This window comes from Phyllostomus hastatus, unplaced genomic scaffold (genome assembly GCF_019186645.2).
Source record: "Phyllostomus hastatus isolate PE091 unplaced genomic scaffold, TTU_PhHast_1.1 phas_contig_37, whole genome shotgun sequence".
Lineage (NCBI taxonomy): Eukaryota > Metazoa > Chordata > Mammalia > Chiroptera > Phyllostomidae > Phyllostomus > Phyllostomus hastatus.
Genome location: NW_025333867.1, coordinates 3,780,529 through 3,793,739, shown reverse-complemented (window position 1 = coordinate 3,793,739; position 13,211 = coordinate 3,780,529). Strand labels below are relative to the sequence as shown.

General features: G+C 37.1%; 1 protein-coding gene across 2 annotated transcripts in view; it reads right to left on the bottom strand.

The window, feature by feature from the left end:
* The window catches only part of RIOK1 (RIO kinase 1), a 32,431-nt gene that overhangs the window by 14,010 nt on the left and 5,210 nt on the right, over positions 1–13,211 (bottom strand). For both annotated transcript variants that reach the window (XM_045841675.1, XM_045841676.1), the window contains exons 3-5: positions 4,121–4,211; positions 3,160–3,229; positions 1,933–1,975 (exon numbers count right to left, since the gene is read on the bottom strand). In XM_045841675.1, coding sequence (XP_045697631.1) covers positions 1,933–1,975; positions 3,160–3,229; positions 4,121–4,211 — 204 coding nt within the window. The remainder of the gene's footprint in view (positions 1–1,932; positions 1,976–3,159; positions 3,230–4,120; positions 4,212–13,211) is intronic.

Below are 13,211 nucleotides of genomic sequence, written 5' to 3'. Positions count from 1 at the left end.
ATTTTTCAACTGGTATGCCGCTAGCATTTTTAAAAAATGCAATACCTGAGTACGTAGTCAGGGGCACTGACCTCCTTCCGTTAAGACTGTCAAACAAAAAAATGACAACAGCCAACACAACAATAGCTGCCCAGTTTGAATGAATCAAAATTATACCTATGTTTTTTGTCAGACTGGCAAAAAATATAACACAGGGGTGGGTAACAGTACGTTTACAGTTGCACTGTCACTTTTTTTTTTAAATATTTTATTTAATTTTAGAGAAAAGGGATGGGAGGTAGAAAGAGAGGGTGAGAAATATGGACCAGTTGCTTGTCATAGCCCTAATGAGGACTGAACCCACAACCCGAGTAAGCGCCCCGACCGAGAATCGACTTAACCACCTTTTGCTTTGTGGGATGATGTCCAACCAACTGAGCCACACCAGTCAGGGTGCATTGTGACACTCTTGTGTTAATAAACCTATTGTAATAATCATAACCTGAGTGTCTTTTTTCATACAAACAACTGTAAATGTACTTTTGCCCAACCTTGCATATGTTTCGGTGTTCTGTAGAATTTTAGTTACTAGTTTATGTGTGCCATGAGATGAAAAAGATTGAAAATCACTACTCTAGGGTCTATCCTTCAATGAGGTGGCTGTGGTCATGCCAGAAACCTAAGGCTTATACAAACAAAATAACCTTTGCAGGACTAAAAACCCAAACTACAAATAGTGGCACAACTGGAACATAATGAAAGTGAGTGAACAGGCAATAACTAACATTTCCTCTCTACTGCACAGGTAAACAGCAGGAGTGTAAGTTGGTTGAGCATAGAAATCTACAGAGACCCGGGCTTCTGCAAAACTAGTAGGTAGCCAAGTTAGGGGAATAGAAAGGGCACAGGAAAACAGTTTAAAAACAAAATAGGGAAAGAGAAATATAAGATAATAAACTTACAAATATGTGTTTTGTAAAAGTCAAAATACATACTGTCATTCAAAATTAATTTCAAAAGAGAAAAAGAAGGTGTTTTCTGCCTGAGTTATTTTAAAGTCTTTGAAAGTTAAAGCTGCCTCATCTCTCTGAGCTGGACCATACTTTGTTTTCAATCACACACACACACAAATCACACAAAATAAATAAATTAGAGGACAATGAAGACACAGATCCAAGACCTGTTCCTGCTGGACTGAATGTGAAATTCTCCAGTTACACAAATGGTTCTAGAGCACAAGTTGGGTGTTACTCCTTTGGGGATTGAGGTAAGTAACAGAAGGGATGCTTATGTCTTAAACCAGAGAGGCCACTATTCCAAAATGTGCATATGTGTGTGGTGGAAAGTGGGTGATAGGTTGCAGTAGCAATGTTCTGACCCTTTTTATTTATCTCTTTGTTCCCATAAAAAATCTGGGTCTATGCTAACACCCAATCTCAACACACTGCATGTGGGAACACTAAGGGCCAACTTTCCCCCATTCTTGAATAGAAAGAACTGAACAAGCATACCCCAGTGATTTCTAAACCAAGTAAAGGATTTCTAACTGAAAATTTTAAGGCACTACTTGTGTGTGTGTCTCTCTCACACACTACCACCCACCTACTTGGTGGACGATACCTGACCTATCTTCTAAGAGAGTTCACTAAATTCCTGCAGACCTTGTTTAGACAAAAGATATCTAGTTAGATAGTCACTCCTGCTTCCCCAAAGATGAAAGCACTGCATGGTGGCTTCACGGGGCCAGAGTGAGGCATGACTTCACTTTGTCTGCTAATAGTTCTATTATAAATAAAGCAAAATGTAGATCTCTAAACCCAAAACTGTAAGGAATAATTTTATATAAGAGTAATTTTAGGTAACATTAGAATTAAGATGGATAAAAGCAAGCTACAATTCAAAGAGAACAGAAATGCTGCTTTAAAATAAGGATTTGTAATATTTACATTGTACCTGTTCTACAGTTGCTCTGTCTGCCTTATCTTTGATGCGATACCTAACCAAAAACAAAACAGTATAGGTAACATTCAAAATTCAGCCAGAGAAGCCAAAATAAAAAGTTTCTACAGGTACATTATTCCATAAATTCCTTAGTAAGTAGTTTCTTTAGAAACAGATTTCAGGATCTTGTAGTTTCAACATTCAGTGAAACTTCCTTCATTTCCCCTTAATAAGAGTGCAGTTCCCAAGGGCAAAAGGAGCACATCTGCAATGAAAAAAAATCCTATTCATATTTTATAAGCATTAAATAAAAAGAACAGGTGAGGTAACATGAACTATGCTATAGAAAAGAAAAGATTAAGTCTATAGCGTCCTTCAAATCTTTAATGATTCTATTACTAGAGAATTAAAGTCAACTCATGAGGCTTTCTCTTTAGAGTGCTTTTTTTCAGACATAAGTCAAGATAACATTTGAAGACAGTTACTGAGTTCTGTATTAAAATGCAAATCTGATTAGCTTCAGTTCACACACTAAATGACTGAATTAGTACACTAACCTCAGCTAATAAAGATTCAAACACAAAGATTCAGACACATCAATGAAATAACAAATGACCATGTTGTTTCTCAAAAAGCTATTATCTCTTGTGCACCGTAATAAACCAGAAAAAAATTGGTTTTTAGTCAGAAAAAAATGGTTTTTAAGTTCAGTTCTAACATTACTAATTGTATGATTTTAGTGTCACTCTCTATAATATATTGTTAATGCCTCAGAGTTAACAGCATATAGAAATTAGGCAGATTTTACACAACTGGTTTTGAGAACAGAAGTGTAAATGCAATCTGTTCTGTTATAGCAGTATTCTGTTTTAAATCTTATCTTGATTTAAAAAAATAATGGAAGGGAACAACTTTTAATAAATCATAAAAAGAGAGCATTTTTATGCTAAGATTTTAACCTTTTAGAAGTTTAACATTTAAACAGAAATGTACAAACATTGTTATCCTAAGAGCACATTTATAAATTTCATAATAGTACAGTTTTACCATGTATTTCTAAAAAAGACTCGTTTAATATTTTCGACTTATAAAGGCATAAGATACCCTCATTTAAGTACACACAAAAAAGAAGTTTAAGTATACAAAAAAAAAAAATCCTTGGCAAAAGAATTATGAACACTTACTTTGTCTAGAATTAGTCCCTATCAACCATGTCTTAATAGTTAAAATATTACTTACATGTCTGCTTCCTTTTGTCTAGACTTTTCAGTGACTTTATTTATGACAGAATCAGTAACATTTAGTTTATCTAAAAATAAAAAAAATCCACAATGTAAACATGTAGAACAGAAAGACATCAATAATCTTTCTGAATAGGATCCTTCTCCCCTCTTCTCTATTGTCTGAATATTTTATTATACATAGAATATATTTTTGTAATGAAAAATGTTTTTCATGTTTTTAAAGGTAAGCACTAAGTTGTGTTTCCTTAATAACAAGTGTCACTTTCATCACTACAGCTGTAATTTGTGAGCCATAGAAATCTAGATACAGAAACTCCTAAAAAATACTGTATCTGCATCTGCTGAATTTCAGACACTCATATTTTTTGTACAGCTAATACAGATAATGCAACTGCCTGGATTCCAAGTTTAATTCTAAAAACTGAAGTTTCATTTCAAATTATAGGTCCATGATAGGCAATGACAGGTTATGAGACACTGTGCTATGTTACTAACAAGTCAATGTCTACAAGAGAAAAATGACCATGCATTTTTCAAGAGGTGGTAGCTCAAAATATTCTGATTCCTTACATTCAGCAGCTCACTAAATGATTAATGCCTACATAAAATGTCCCTGGTAAACAACATCTAATTATATTCAATGTTCTGGTATTTTCAACATCCTACTATTATATAATCCAACTATAAAACCTAATACAAAACAGACAATAACTTGAAGGTATCTGTTACTCTGTATTTGTACAACAGGCAAGAAAACAGAACTGAGAAAGCATAAGCTCATGTCTTTTCCTTGAAGCAATGTTTTTAAATTACTAAGCATTTATTTTCTCTAAGCATTACTCAGTCAGTAACACAGAATATACTAATTTCTTGATTCAATAAAATTTTATAACACTTCATGTATTTCTAAAGAATTTTCTCATGCCCTAGTGACGAAATGTATTTTACAAACTCACCTAGATTAATTTTATTCTCATATTTCCGTAAGACCTTGTCTGCTGGAGTAGACATTTTGGCTGAATTACAGCTGGAAGGCTGTCGATTTGCCTAGAAGAAAGGAGTTCCAGAATTTAAGGCACTAGTTATACATAGAAACCTAAGATTTATCATCACGTTTTTTCCCTTGGTTCATTGTTAACTATTAAAGTATCAATACTTAGAGGTGTACCCTAAGGAAAGGTAAAAATCAATCAAATCGGCTCAAATGTTTTTAAAAGGCATTTGAAATACAAGGTGAAAGTTACTGGCTAAAACAAAGGGATTGTATAATCTGGGTGGTTTTGTCAAAACCTTTTTGCAACATATTCCTCATTATTATAAATAAAATTTAATGCATTTTTCTAATTTGACTGGCTTATAAATCTAAAACTTGAATATGTTCCTTTGTGCCCAAAATAAATAGTAACGAGCCAGGACCAATAACCAACTGGTTCTAAGAATTTCATTCTGGGCCTCGTATCTCACGAAAAGACTGAGAATGAGGCTTAACACTTAGACTGGTGCAATGTACAAACTTTAATAATGGCAAAAAGAGAAAAAGAGGAGGTGACATCCAGAACACAAACAGAAGAGAATATACATAAAAAGGACCTATAATAATTACTGATTCAATCCTGTTATCAAAGCCTGGAATTTGGAGGCTGACTTATTTCTTATTTGCATAAAACTTAAAATTTTTCCATTAAAGTTTTAAGATAAATTTTAAATTAAAATCATAAATTTCATGGTACAAAACACAGATAAATTTTTAATCACCTACAATCCCATTGCCCAAGGATAGCAGTTAACATTTAAGTACATATAGTTTTTTTACTAAAAGAAATTGCACTGTTGAAATTGCTAAATGTCTCACCCATACATCAATGAAGGAGTTACCAAAACAAAACTACAAGTGTGAAATTTCTTTAGTTATTTTAAAAATGCATGCATTCTTGTCCACAACAATTGTTTTAATTTTGAAAGAAATATTTTTTATTTTCTTCCCTCCCTATCTTTTTGGGAACCTTTATGCTCCAATAAAATGCACTATATTAATCCCATGGCTCTGTAAACTCCTGACACTTGGCACTCCCAGTTTGAGAAGCAGGCTCTACATGGTTTGGTAGCTTGTGTTCTGAACATGGCAGAAGATGGTAGATCACGAACATATTTCCACATCATTAATATAGTCGTCCGTTGTAACATTTTCTGGCTGCATAATATCCCATTCTGTGAACCAGCCCCGTAGCAAATTTAATCAAGGTTGGTTTATTTTTTTCCCTTTCTTTTTTTAATCCTCACCCAAGGATATGTTTCAATTGATTTTAGAGAGAAAGGAAGGGGGATACAAAGATACAGAGATACAGAGACAGAGAGAAAGGGAGAGAGAGAAACATTGATGTGAGACACAAACATCAATTGGTTGCCTCCTGCACACACCTTAACCAAGGGGTCAAACCCACAACCTAGGTATGTGCCCTGACTAGGATTCAAACCTGCAACCTTTTTTGGCGTACCAGACAACACTCAAACCAACTGAGCCACCTAGCCAGGGCAAGGCTGTTTTCAAGGTTCCTTTACTAGAAACAATACTGGAGGATTACTTTGTAGCTAAATCTTAGTACACTTCTAGAAGAATTGCTGAGTAGTTATTTTATAACCTTTTATCGATACCAGCTTATCTTCCAAATACTTGTACCTATTTATTAGACCATCAGTTATAATATATTGTGTCTCTGTCAGCCTTATAGGTTAAGAAAAAAAAAAGCATCTCTACCTATTTAATCTGCATTTTTTTTTCTAAAGAGAGAAAAAAGAAAATGACATTTTCATTTTTTAAAAAAGAAAGCTTTTTTTTAAAAAAAAGATTTTATTTATTATTATTTATTTTTAGAGAGAGAAGGGAGGGAGAAACAGAGAGAGAGAGAAACATCAATGTGCGGTTGCTGGGGGCCGTGGCCTGCAACCCAGGCATGTGCCCTGACTGGGAATCGAAACTGCAACACTATGGTTCACAGCCCACGCTCAATCCACTGAGCTATGCCAGCCAGGGCAATAATCTGCATTTCTTTAATTACTAATGAAATTTCTTTAATTACTAATGAAAGGACATGACTATTCATGTCCTTTCTTGATGAGATTTTTAAGCTCATTATTTTATGACAACTTACATAACTCTTTAAACTTACACATTATGGAAGGAATCCATATCTGTGATATTACTAGAAATATGGAAAGAATGAACAATAAAAATCAATAAAGGCTGGGGCTACAGAGCAATATAACCTTTCAGTTACTTAATTCCAAAACCAGAAAAAGTCCTTTATAAAAAGAAGATGGGCCCTGAGCTGTGTGGCTCAGTTAGTTGAGCACTGTTCCACAAAGCAAGGTCGCTGGTTCGATGCCTGGTTAGGGCACATGCCTGGGTTGCAGCCTGGTCCCCTTTCGGAGTGTGCGTGAGAGACAATCAATTGATGTTTCTCTCACACATGGATGTTTCCCTGTCTTTCTCCCTCCCTTATCCTCTCTCTAAAAATAAATAAAATAAAATATTTTAAAAGAAGGCATATAGAGACATCTAAGATGGCAGGGATTAAGCAGATGTTATACTCACCCCCTACCAGGACAAAACTGAAATCACTAAAATATAGAGCAAGCAACCTAAATTACCAACTGAAGACCAGCTGAAGAGCAGTCTTGCAGCCAAAGATTTACAGAAGCTGCCACCACATCAAGACTGATAGGAAGGGTGGGAACGCAAAAAGGGCTGGCTCTGCTCCCACAGGTGGTGGCTGAAATTCTGGATGGATTTCTCAGCTGTATGCAAAAGGTTCTCTCTGAGACGTCTCAACCCCAAGCTAGGCTCCCCAGCCCAGAGCACTAGAGCCAGAAAGAGGTACCCATATTAAATCTGGCTGTGAAAATCAGCACAGATTCTGTCTGCCATGGAAAGGCAGAGATCTACTAGAGATACAGGTGGCTTCTTAAAGGGCCAACACACAAAATCTTGTTTACTCATCCTAGGCTCCTCTGAAAGAAGGGCAGAGCAGATTAGAGTCCTATGAGAAGAAACTGGGTTTGTGGCTCTGGGGACAGAGCTCAAGGGACAGCTGCCAGGATCCCTGTGTTGAGTATGTCTTCCACACTGCAGACACCATTTTTCTTGCACTTCCATCCATATGGTATCAGCCTGGGGGAATGCAATAGCCTCATCCTCTGTATTCCCTCTCACCCTACCCTGCAGAGGTTGTGCCCTGCTGAGGAGTCAGCTGCCAGGGCCTGGGTGTAGAGGTCTGGACAGGCTCAGGGTGTTTCAGTGACTGAGTTGTGTGGCTTTGAGACAGAGGCCATTCCCCCTGACTTTTCCGTGAACTGACTGGCACCTCCCCCTCATGAAAGACCTGCTAGCCACACTCTCCAGGATCTTAGCAGCTCCACTCTGCTGAGATCAGACTCCTGGTAGAATCTGGGTCAGACTGAGCGGTGTGGCTCTAGGGCAAGAGCCACTTCCCCCTCATATGACCAACCAGTCAGTGCAGAGCCCCCCCCCCCCCGCTTCATATGAACAAATCTTGGTCTGTCTAGGCCTGATAAAATTCTGCTGGCCTTACCCTGATGATTTCCTGAGACCTTGCCCTACACAAAGGTGTGTGAGCAACCAGCAAGTGGCAGCTAGACTTGGTTTACCCCAGGTCATTTCCTGAATGGCCTCAGACCCAGCACTGGCACTGAGTTTGAACTTGCATCAACATGTTGAACACTATTCTCCCCTACCCGATAACTCACTGAGAACCTACATTATGCCAGAGGCTCTTTCAGTGACTGAGCCTAACAGTCAGCCAGCAGGCAGAAACAGGTAGAAGTAAATTTCAGGATGCCATGGAACTTTTGTGAAACTGTCCCTGGGCCCAATGTTGGTAAAAGTCAGTCTTGGTACACAGCATGGTCCTTCCCAAGCACACTCAGGCCCAGCAGAGGAAGTCACAAACTGTAGATCAATCACTTTATAGCTCCAAACACGTTGCCCAGGGTCAGTCACAGGCAGCATCTGACATTGTGCTGTATCACAGTCCCTCCCAAGAGGCCCCAGAACCAACACACCCAGTGGCCAGTTTCAAACAACATCAGAGCAAGATACAATTAGCTTCACAAGCAGCATATCCAAAGGGATTATCTTGGTAGGTGGCACCAGACCATGCTGAGGCAAATTTTGCTTTGTGTGGTCAGCCCCTGCACAGCAGCTTGTATATTATGGTTCAAGTTAATCCTCAGTCAGTCAACCTGCAGGTAGACCCCATGCACAAATGGGTCAATAGCAATCAAGACTCAATTACAACAGGAGGACCTACAAAACACAAACAAGAGACATTCCAGGAGCACCCAATTCAGGTGATCAAGGAGACTATACCGCTGGGTCCCACAGAAAACCTACTACATAAGGCCATACTACAAGACTGGGAGTCATAGCAGATCTACCTAGTACATGGAAACAAACACAAAGAGGCAGCCAAAATGGGAAGATGATGAAACAAACCCCAAATGAAAGAACAGGAGAAATTTCCAGAAAAAAGAGCTAAATGAAATGGAGGCAAGCAATTTATCAGACACAGAATTCAAAGTTATGGTTATAAGCATATTCAAGGAACTTAGTAAGAACTACAAAGTCATGAAAAAGGACACAGAAACCATAAAAAGGAATCAATCAGTCAGAAATGAATACAGTATCTGAAATGAAGAATACACTAAAGGAATCAACAGTAGGTTAGATGAAGCAGAGGATTACATCAGTGATTTGGAAGACAAGGTAACAGAAAATATCTAATCAGAGCAGCAAGAAAAAAAGAATTTTTTAAAATGAGTATAGTTTAAGTGACTTCTGAGACAACATGAAGTGTAACAACATCCACATCATAGAGGTACTAGAAGGAGAAGAGAAAGATAAAGGGATTGAGAACCTATTTAAAGAAATAATAACTGAGCACTTCCCCAATCTGGTGAAGGAAAGACACATAGTACAGGAAGCAGAGTTGAAACAAGGTGAATCCAGAGAGGCCCACACCAAGACACACATAATTAAAATGAAAAAGGTTAAAGACAAGGAGAGAATCTTAAAAGCAGCAAGAGAAAAGCACTTAATTGCCACAGCAGAGCTTCCATAAGACTGTCAGCTGATTTCTCAACAGAAAAGCAAGGACCTACAACCAAGACTACTTTACCCAGCAAGGCTATCATTTACAATTGAAGAAAAAATAAAGAGGTTCCCAGACAAAAAAAAAAAAAGCTAAAGGAGTTCATTACCACCAACCAGTCTTAAAGGGTCTTCTTTAACACTATGGAGGTTGCAGCTAATCTGAGAGAAACAAACAAAACTCTTTTCTTAAATACTGTTACAAACATCAGGTGCACAGGTATAAGGCCATGACTAGCTAATCGTTTGTGTATGACTAATGTTAAGTCATAATGTTTAAGTAGTCAGTTTGGTTATAACATGTTTCCTAAGGGTGTGTGATATCTGATAGTAAATTGTAGTTGAGAGACACCGCAAACTCCAAAGTCAGTGTTAATGTAGGTGTATTTTCCCGCAAATTTTGAAGTCAGTGTTGTGGGTTTTTTTTCCTTTACCATTGAAAAAAGCTGGAAAAATAAAACAATGCAACAATCCAATGGATGCTGAAGAATTTCAGCAAATGCTAATCCAGTCGATGATGATAAGAGTCAAATGTGAAAATGAAAGTGATTTAGAAGCTGAAGATTATGTGGAAGTTCATTCAGAAGATTCAGAAATCAAGCAACATATGTCTGGTGAAGATGAGTTAGACATGAGAAGTGTTTTTTAGGAAAGACAAAAAATCAAAATGGAGCAAAAATCCAATAGAACTCAAAGTAGAAAACAGCCACAGAATATTTTGTGTCAACTTCCATGTATTTTATTATATAAATATTTAATAAAAGAAATGCAAATTTGCAGTTTTTAAATTTTTTTTTCACATTTCAGAACACACTAATAATGAATTTATCGCTCAGATACATGCGACCTACACTGTAACCTTTTTGACCATGACCTCTGCAGGGTTAAGAAAATAAACAAACAAACAAACAAACAAAAAAAAGAGGAACATAGTTAAAATAATAAAATAGCAATAAATATGTACTTATCAATAATCACTTTAAATGTAAATAGCTTAAATGCTCCAATCAAAAGACACAGGGTAGCTGAGTCAATAAGAAAACAAGATCCACATACCTACAGTCCACAAGAGAACCACCTTCATATGAAAGATACACACAGACCAAAAATAAAGAAATAAAAAAAGATATATCATACTAACGCAAATAAAAAAAGCTGGGGTAGCAATACTTATGACAAAATAAACTTTAAAGCAAAGGCTATATAGTAAGAGACAAAGAAGGACACTACATAATGATAAAGGGAACAAGAGAATATAACCTTTGTTAACATTTATGCACTCAACAAAGAAGCACCTAAATACATAAATCAATTATTGATGGACATAAAGGGAGAAATCAACAGTAATACAGGCACAGTACAGGATTTTAACATCCCACTGACATCAATGGATAGACCTTCCAGACAGAAAATCAGCAAGGAAAACGGCAGTCTTAAATGACACACAAGATCAGATGGATTTAATTGATATATTGAAAACATTTCACCCCCCAAAGCAGTAGAATATACATCCTTTTTAAGTGTACATGGAACATTTTCTAGGATAGAACATGTTAGAACACAAAACAAGTCTCAATAAATATAAGAAGATTGAAATCAGCCCTGGCTGAGTAGCTCAGTTGGGATCAAGAGAGGAATGTCTGCTTTCACCACTCTTATTCAACATAGTACTAGAAGTCACAGCAATCAGACAAGAAAAAGGAAAGGCATCCAAATTGGAAAGGAATAAGTAAAACTGTCATTATTTGCAGATGACATGATAATATATGTACAGAACCCTAGAGATTCAACCAAAACACTACTAGAACTGATAAATGAATTCAGTAACAGCATACAAAATAAATATCCAGAAATTAATTGCATTTTCATACACCAATAATGAACTACCAGAAAGGGAAACTAAGAAAACAATCTCATTTACAATTGCATAAAAATTTTCAAATAAAATACCTTGGAATCAATTTAACCAAAGAAGTAAAAGACCTATACTTGGGAAATTATAAGACACTGAAGAAAGAAACCATAGAAGGTAATTAAGTGAAACCATATACTGTGTTCATGCACAGGAAGAATTAACATCATTAAAATGCTCATACTACCCAAAGCAATCTACAGACTCAATAAAATTCCTATGAAAATACCAATGGCATATTTCACAGAACTACAACAAATATTCCAAAATTTATATGAAAGCACAAAAGAGCCTGAATAGCCATCTGGAGAAAGAAGAACAAAGTTAGAGGGATCACGCTACCTGTTATCACACTACACAAGGCCACAGTAATCAAAACAGCATGATACTGACCTAAAAACAGACCTATAGATCAATGGAACAGAATGGCACTAGGGACTGGTTTCATGGAAGAGAATTTTCAATTCTTCCACAGACTTGGGGGGAGGGGGGCCAGGAGGTGGAGCTCAGGCAGTAATGCCAGTGAAGTTTCACTCACTGCCACTCACGTCTTCCTGTGCGGCTTGGTTCTTAACACACCAGGGACTGCTGGGGCCCAGGGGTTGGGGACTCCTGGAATAGAGATACCAGAAATCAACCCATACCTTTATGGTCAATTAATATTTGACAAAGTACACAAGAACATACAATGGGGTAAAGACAGTCTATTCAATAAATGGTGTTAGGAAAATTAGACCAACATGTGCAAAAAAATGAAACTAGACCAGCTTCTTACATCATACATAAGAACAAACTCAAAATGGATAGACTTAAATATAACACTTGAAATCATTAGTCTTAAAAGAAAATACTGCCTAGTAAAAGAAAACTTTACTGCCTAGTAAAGTCTCTCACATTTCTTTTAGCAACAACATTTTTTCTAATATATCTCCTTGGGCAAGGGAAACAAAAGAAAAAAATAAACAAATAGGAGTACGCCAAACTAAAAGGTTTTTGCACGGCAAAGAAAATCATCTGTAAGGGCTATATCCAAAATTTATAAAGAACTTATGAAACTCAACATCAAAAAACAAACAATCCAATTAAAAATGGGCCAAGAACCTGAACAGACACTTCTCCAAAGAGGACATACAGATGCCAATAGATATATGAAAAGATGCTTAATGTCACTAATCATCAGAGAAGTACAAATTAAAACCACAATGAGATATCACTCTACACCTGTCAGAATGGCTATCATCAATAAATCAACAAACAATAAGTGCTGGCAAGGAGGTGGAGAAAAGGGGATCTTCGTGCACTGTTGGTAGAAATGCAGATTGGTGCAGCCACGGTGAAAAACAGTATGACGTTTCCTCAAAAAAGTAAAAAATGGAACTGCCTTATGACTCAGTGATTCCACTTCTGGCAATATATCCAAAGAAAACTGAAATACTAATTTGAAAGTATATATGCATACCTGTGTTCACGGCAATGTTATTTATAATAGCCAAGATTTGGAAGCAACCCCAGTGCCCATCAGTAAATGAGTGATTAAAAAAGCACAAGTGAATGCTATTCAGCAGTAAAAAAGAAGGAAATCTTACCTTTTGTGACCATATGGATGGACCCGAAGAGTATTCTGCTAAGTGAAATAAGCCAGCTGGACTTCTGGCCAAGATGGAGGCATAGGTGGATACACTGTACCTCCACGCACAACCAAGATTGGAACAACAACAATTTAGTGGCAGAATAAAATCCAGAACTAACAGAAAGTTTATCTGAATGGAAGTCGGACAGGCAAGAAGTTGAAATAGACCCGTTCATCCAAACTGATAGGAGGGGCAGAGAGGAGCAGCCAGGAGTGGGCTGAGGTGCGGAGAACAGGGAGAATTAGGCACATAAGGCATCTGGGGCGTGCAAGATTGCAGCAGGTGGACCCTGAATATGCAAGCAGCAGCTAGCAGACCCAGTGAGGCGGCAATTGTGG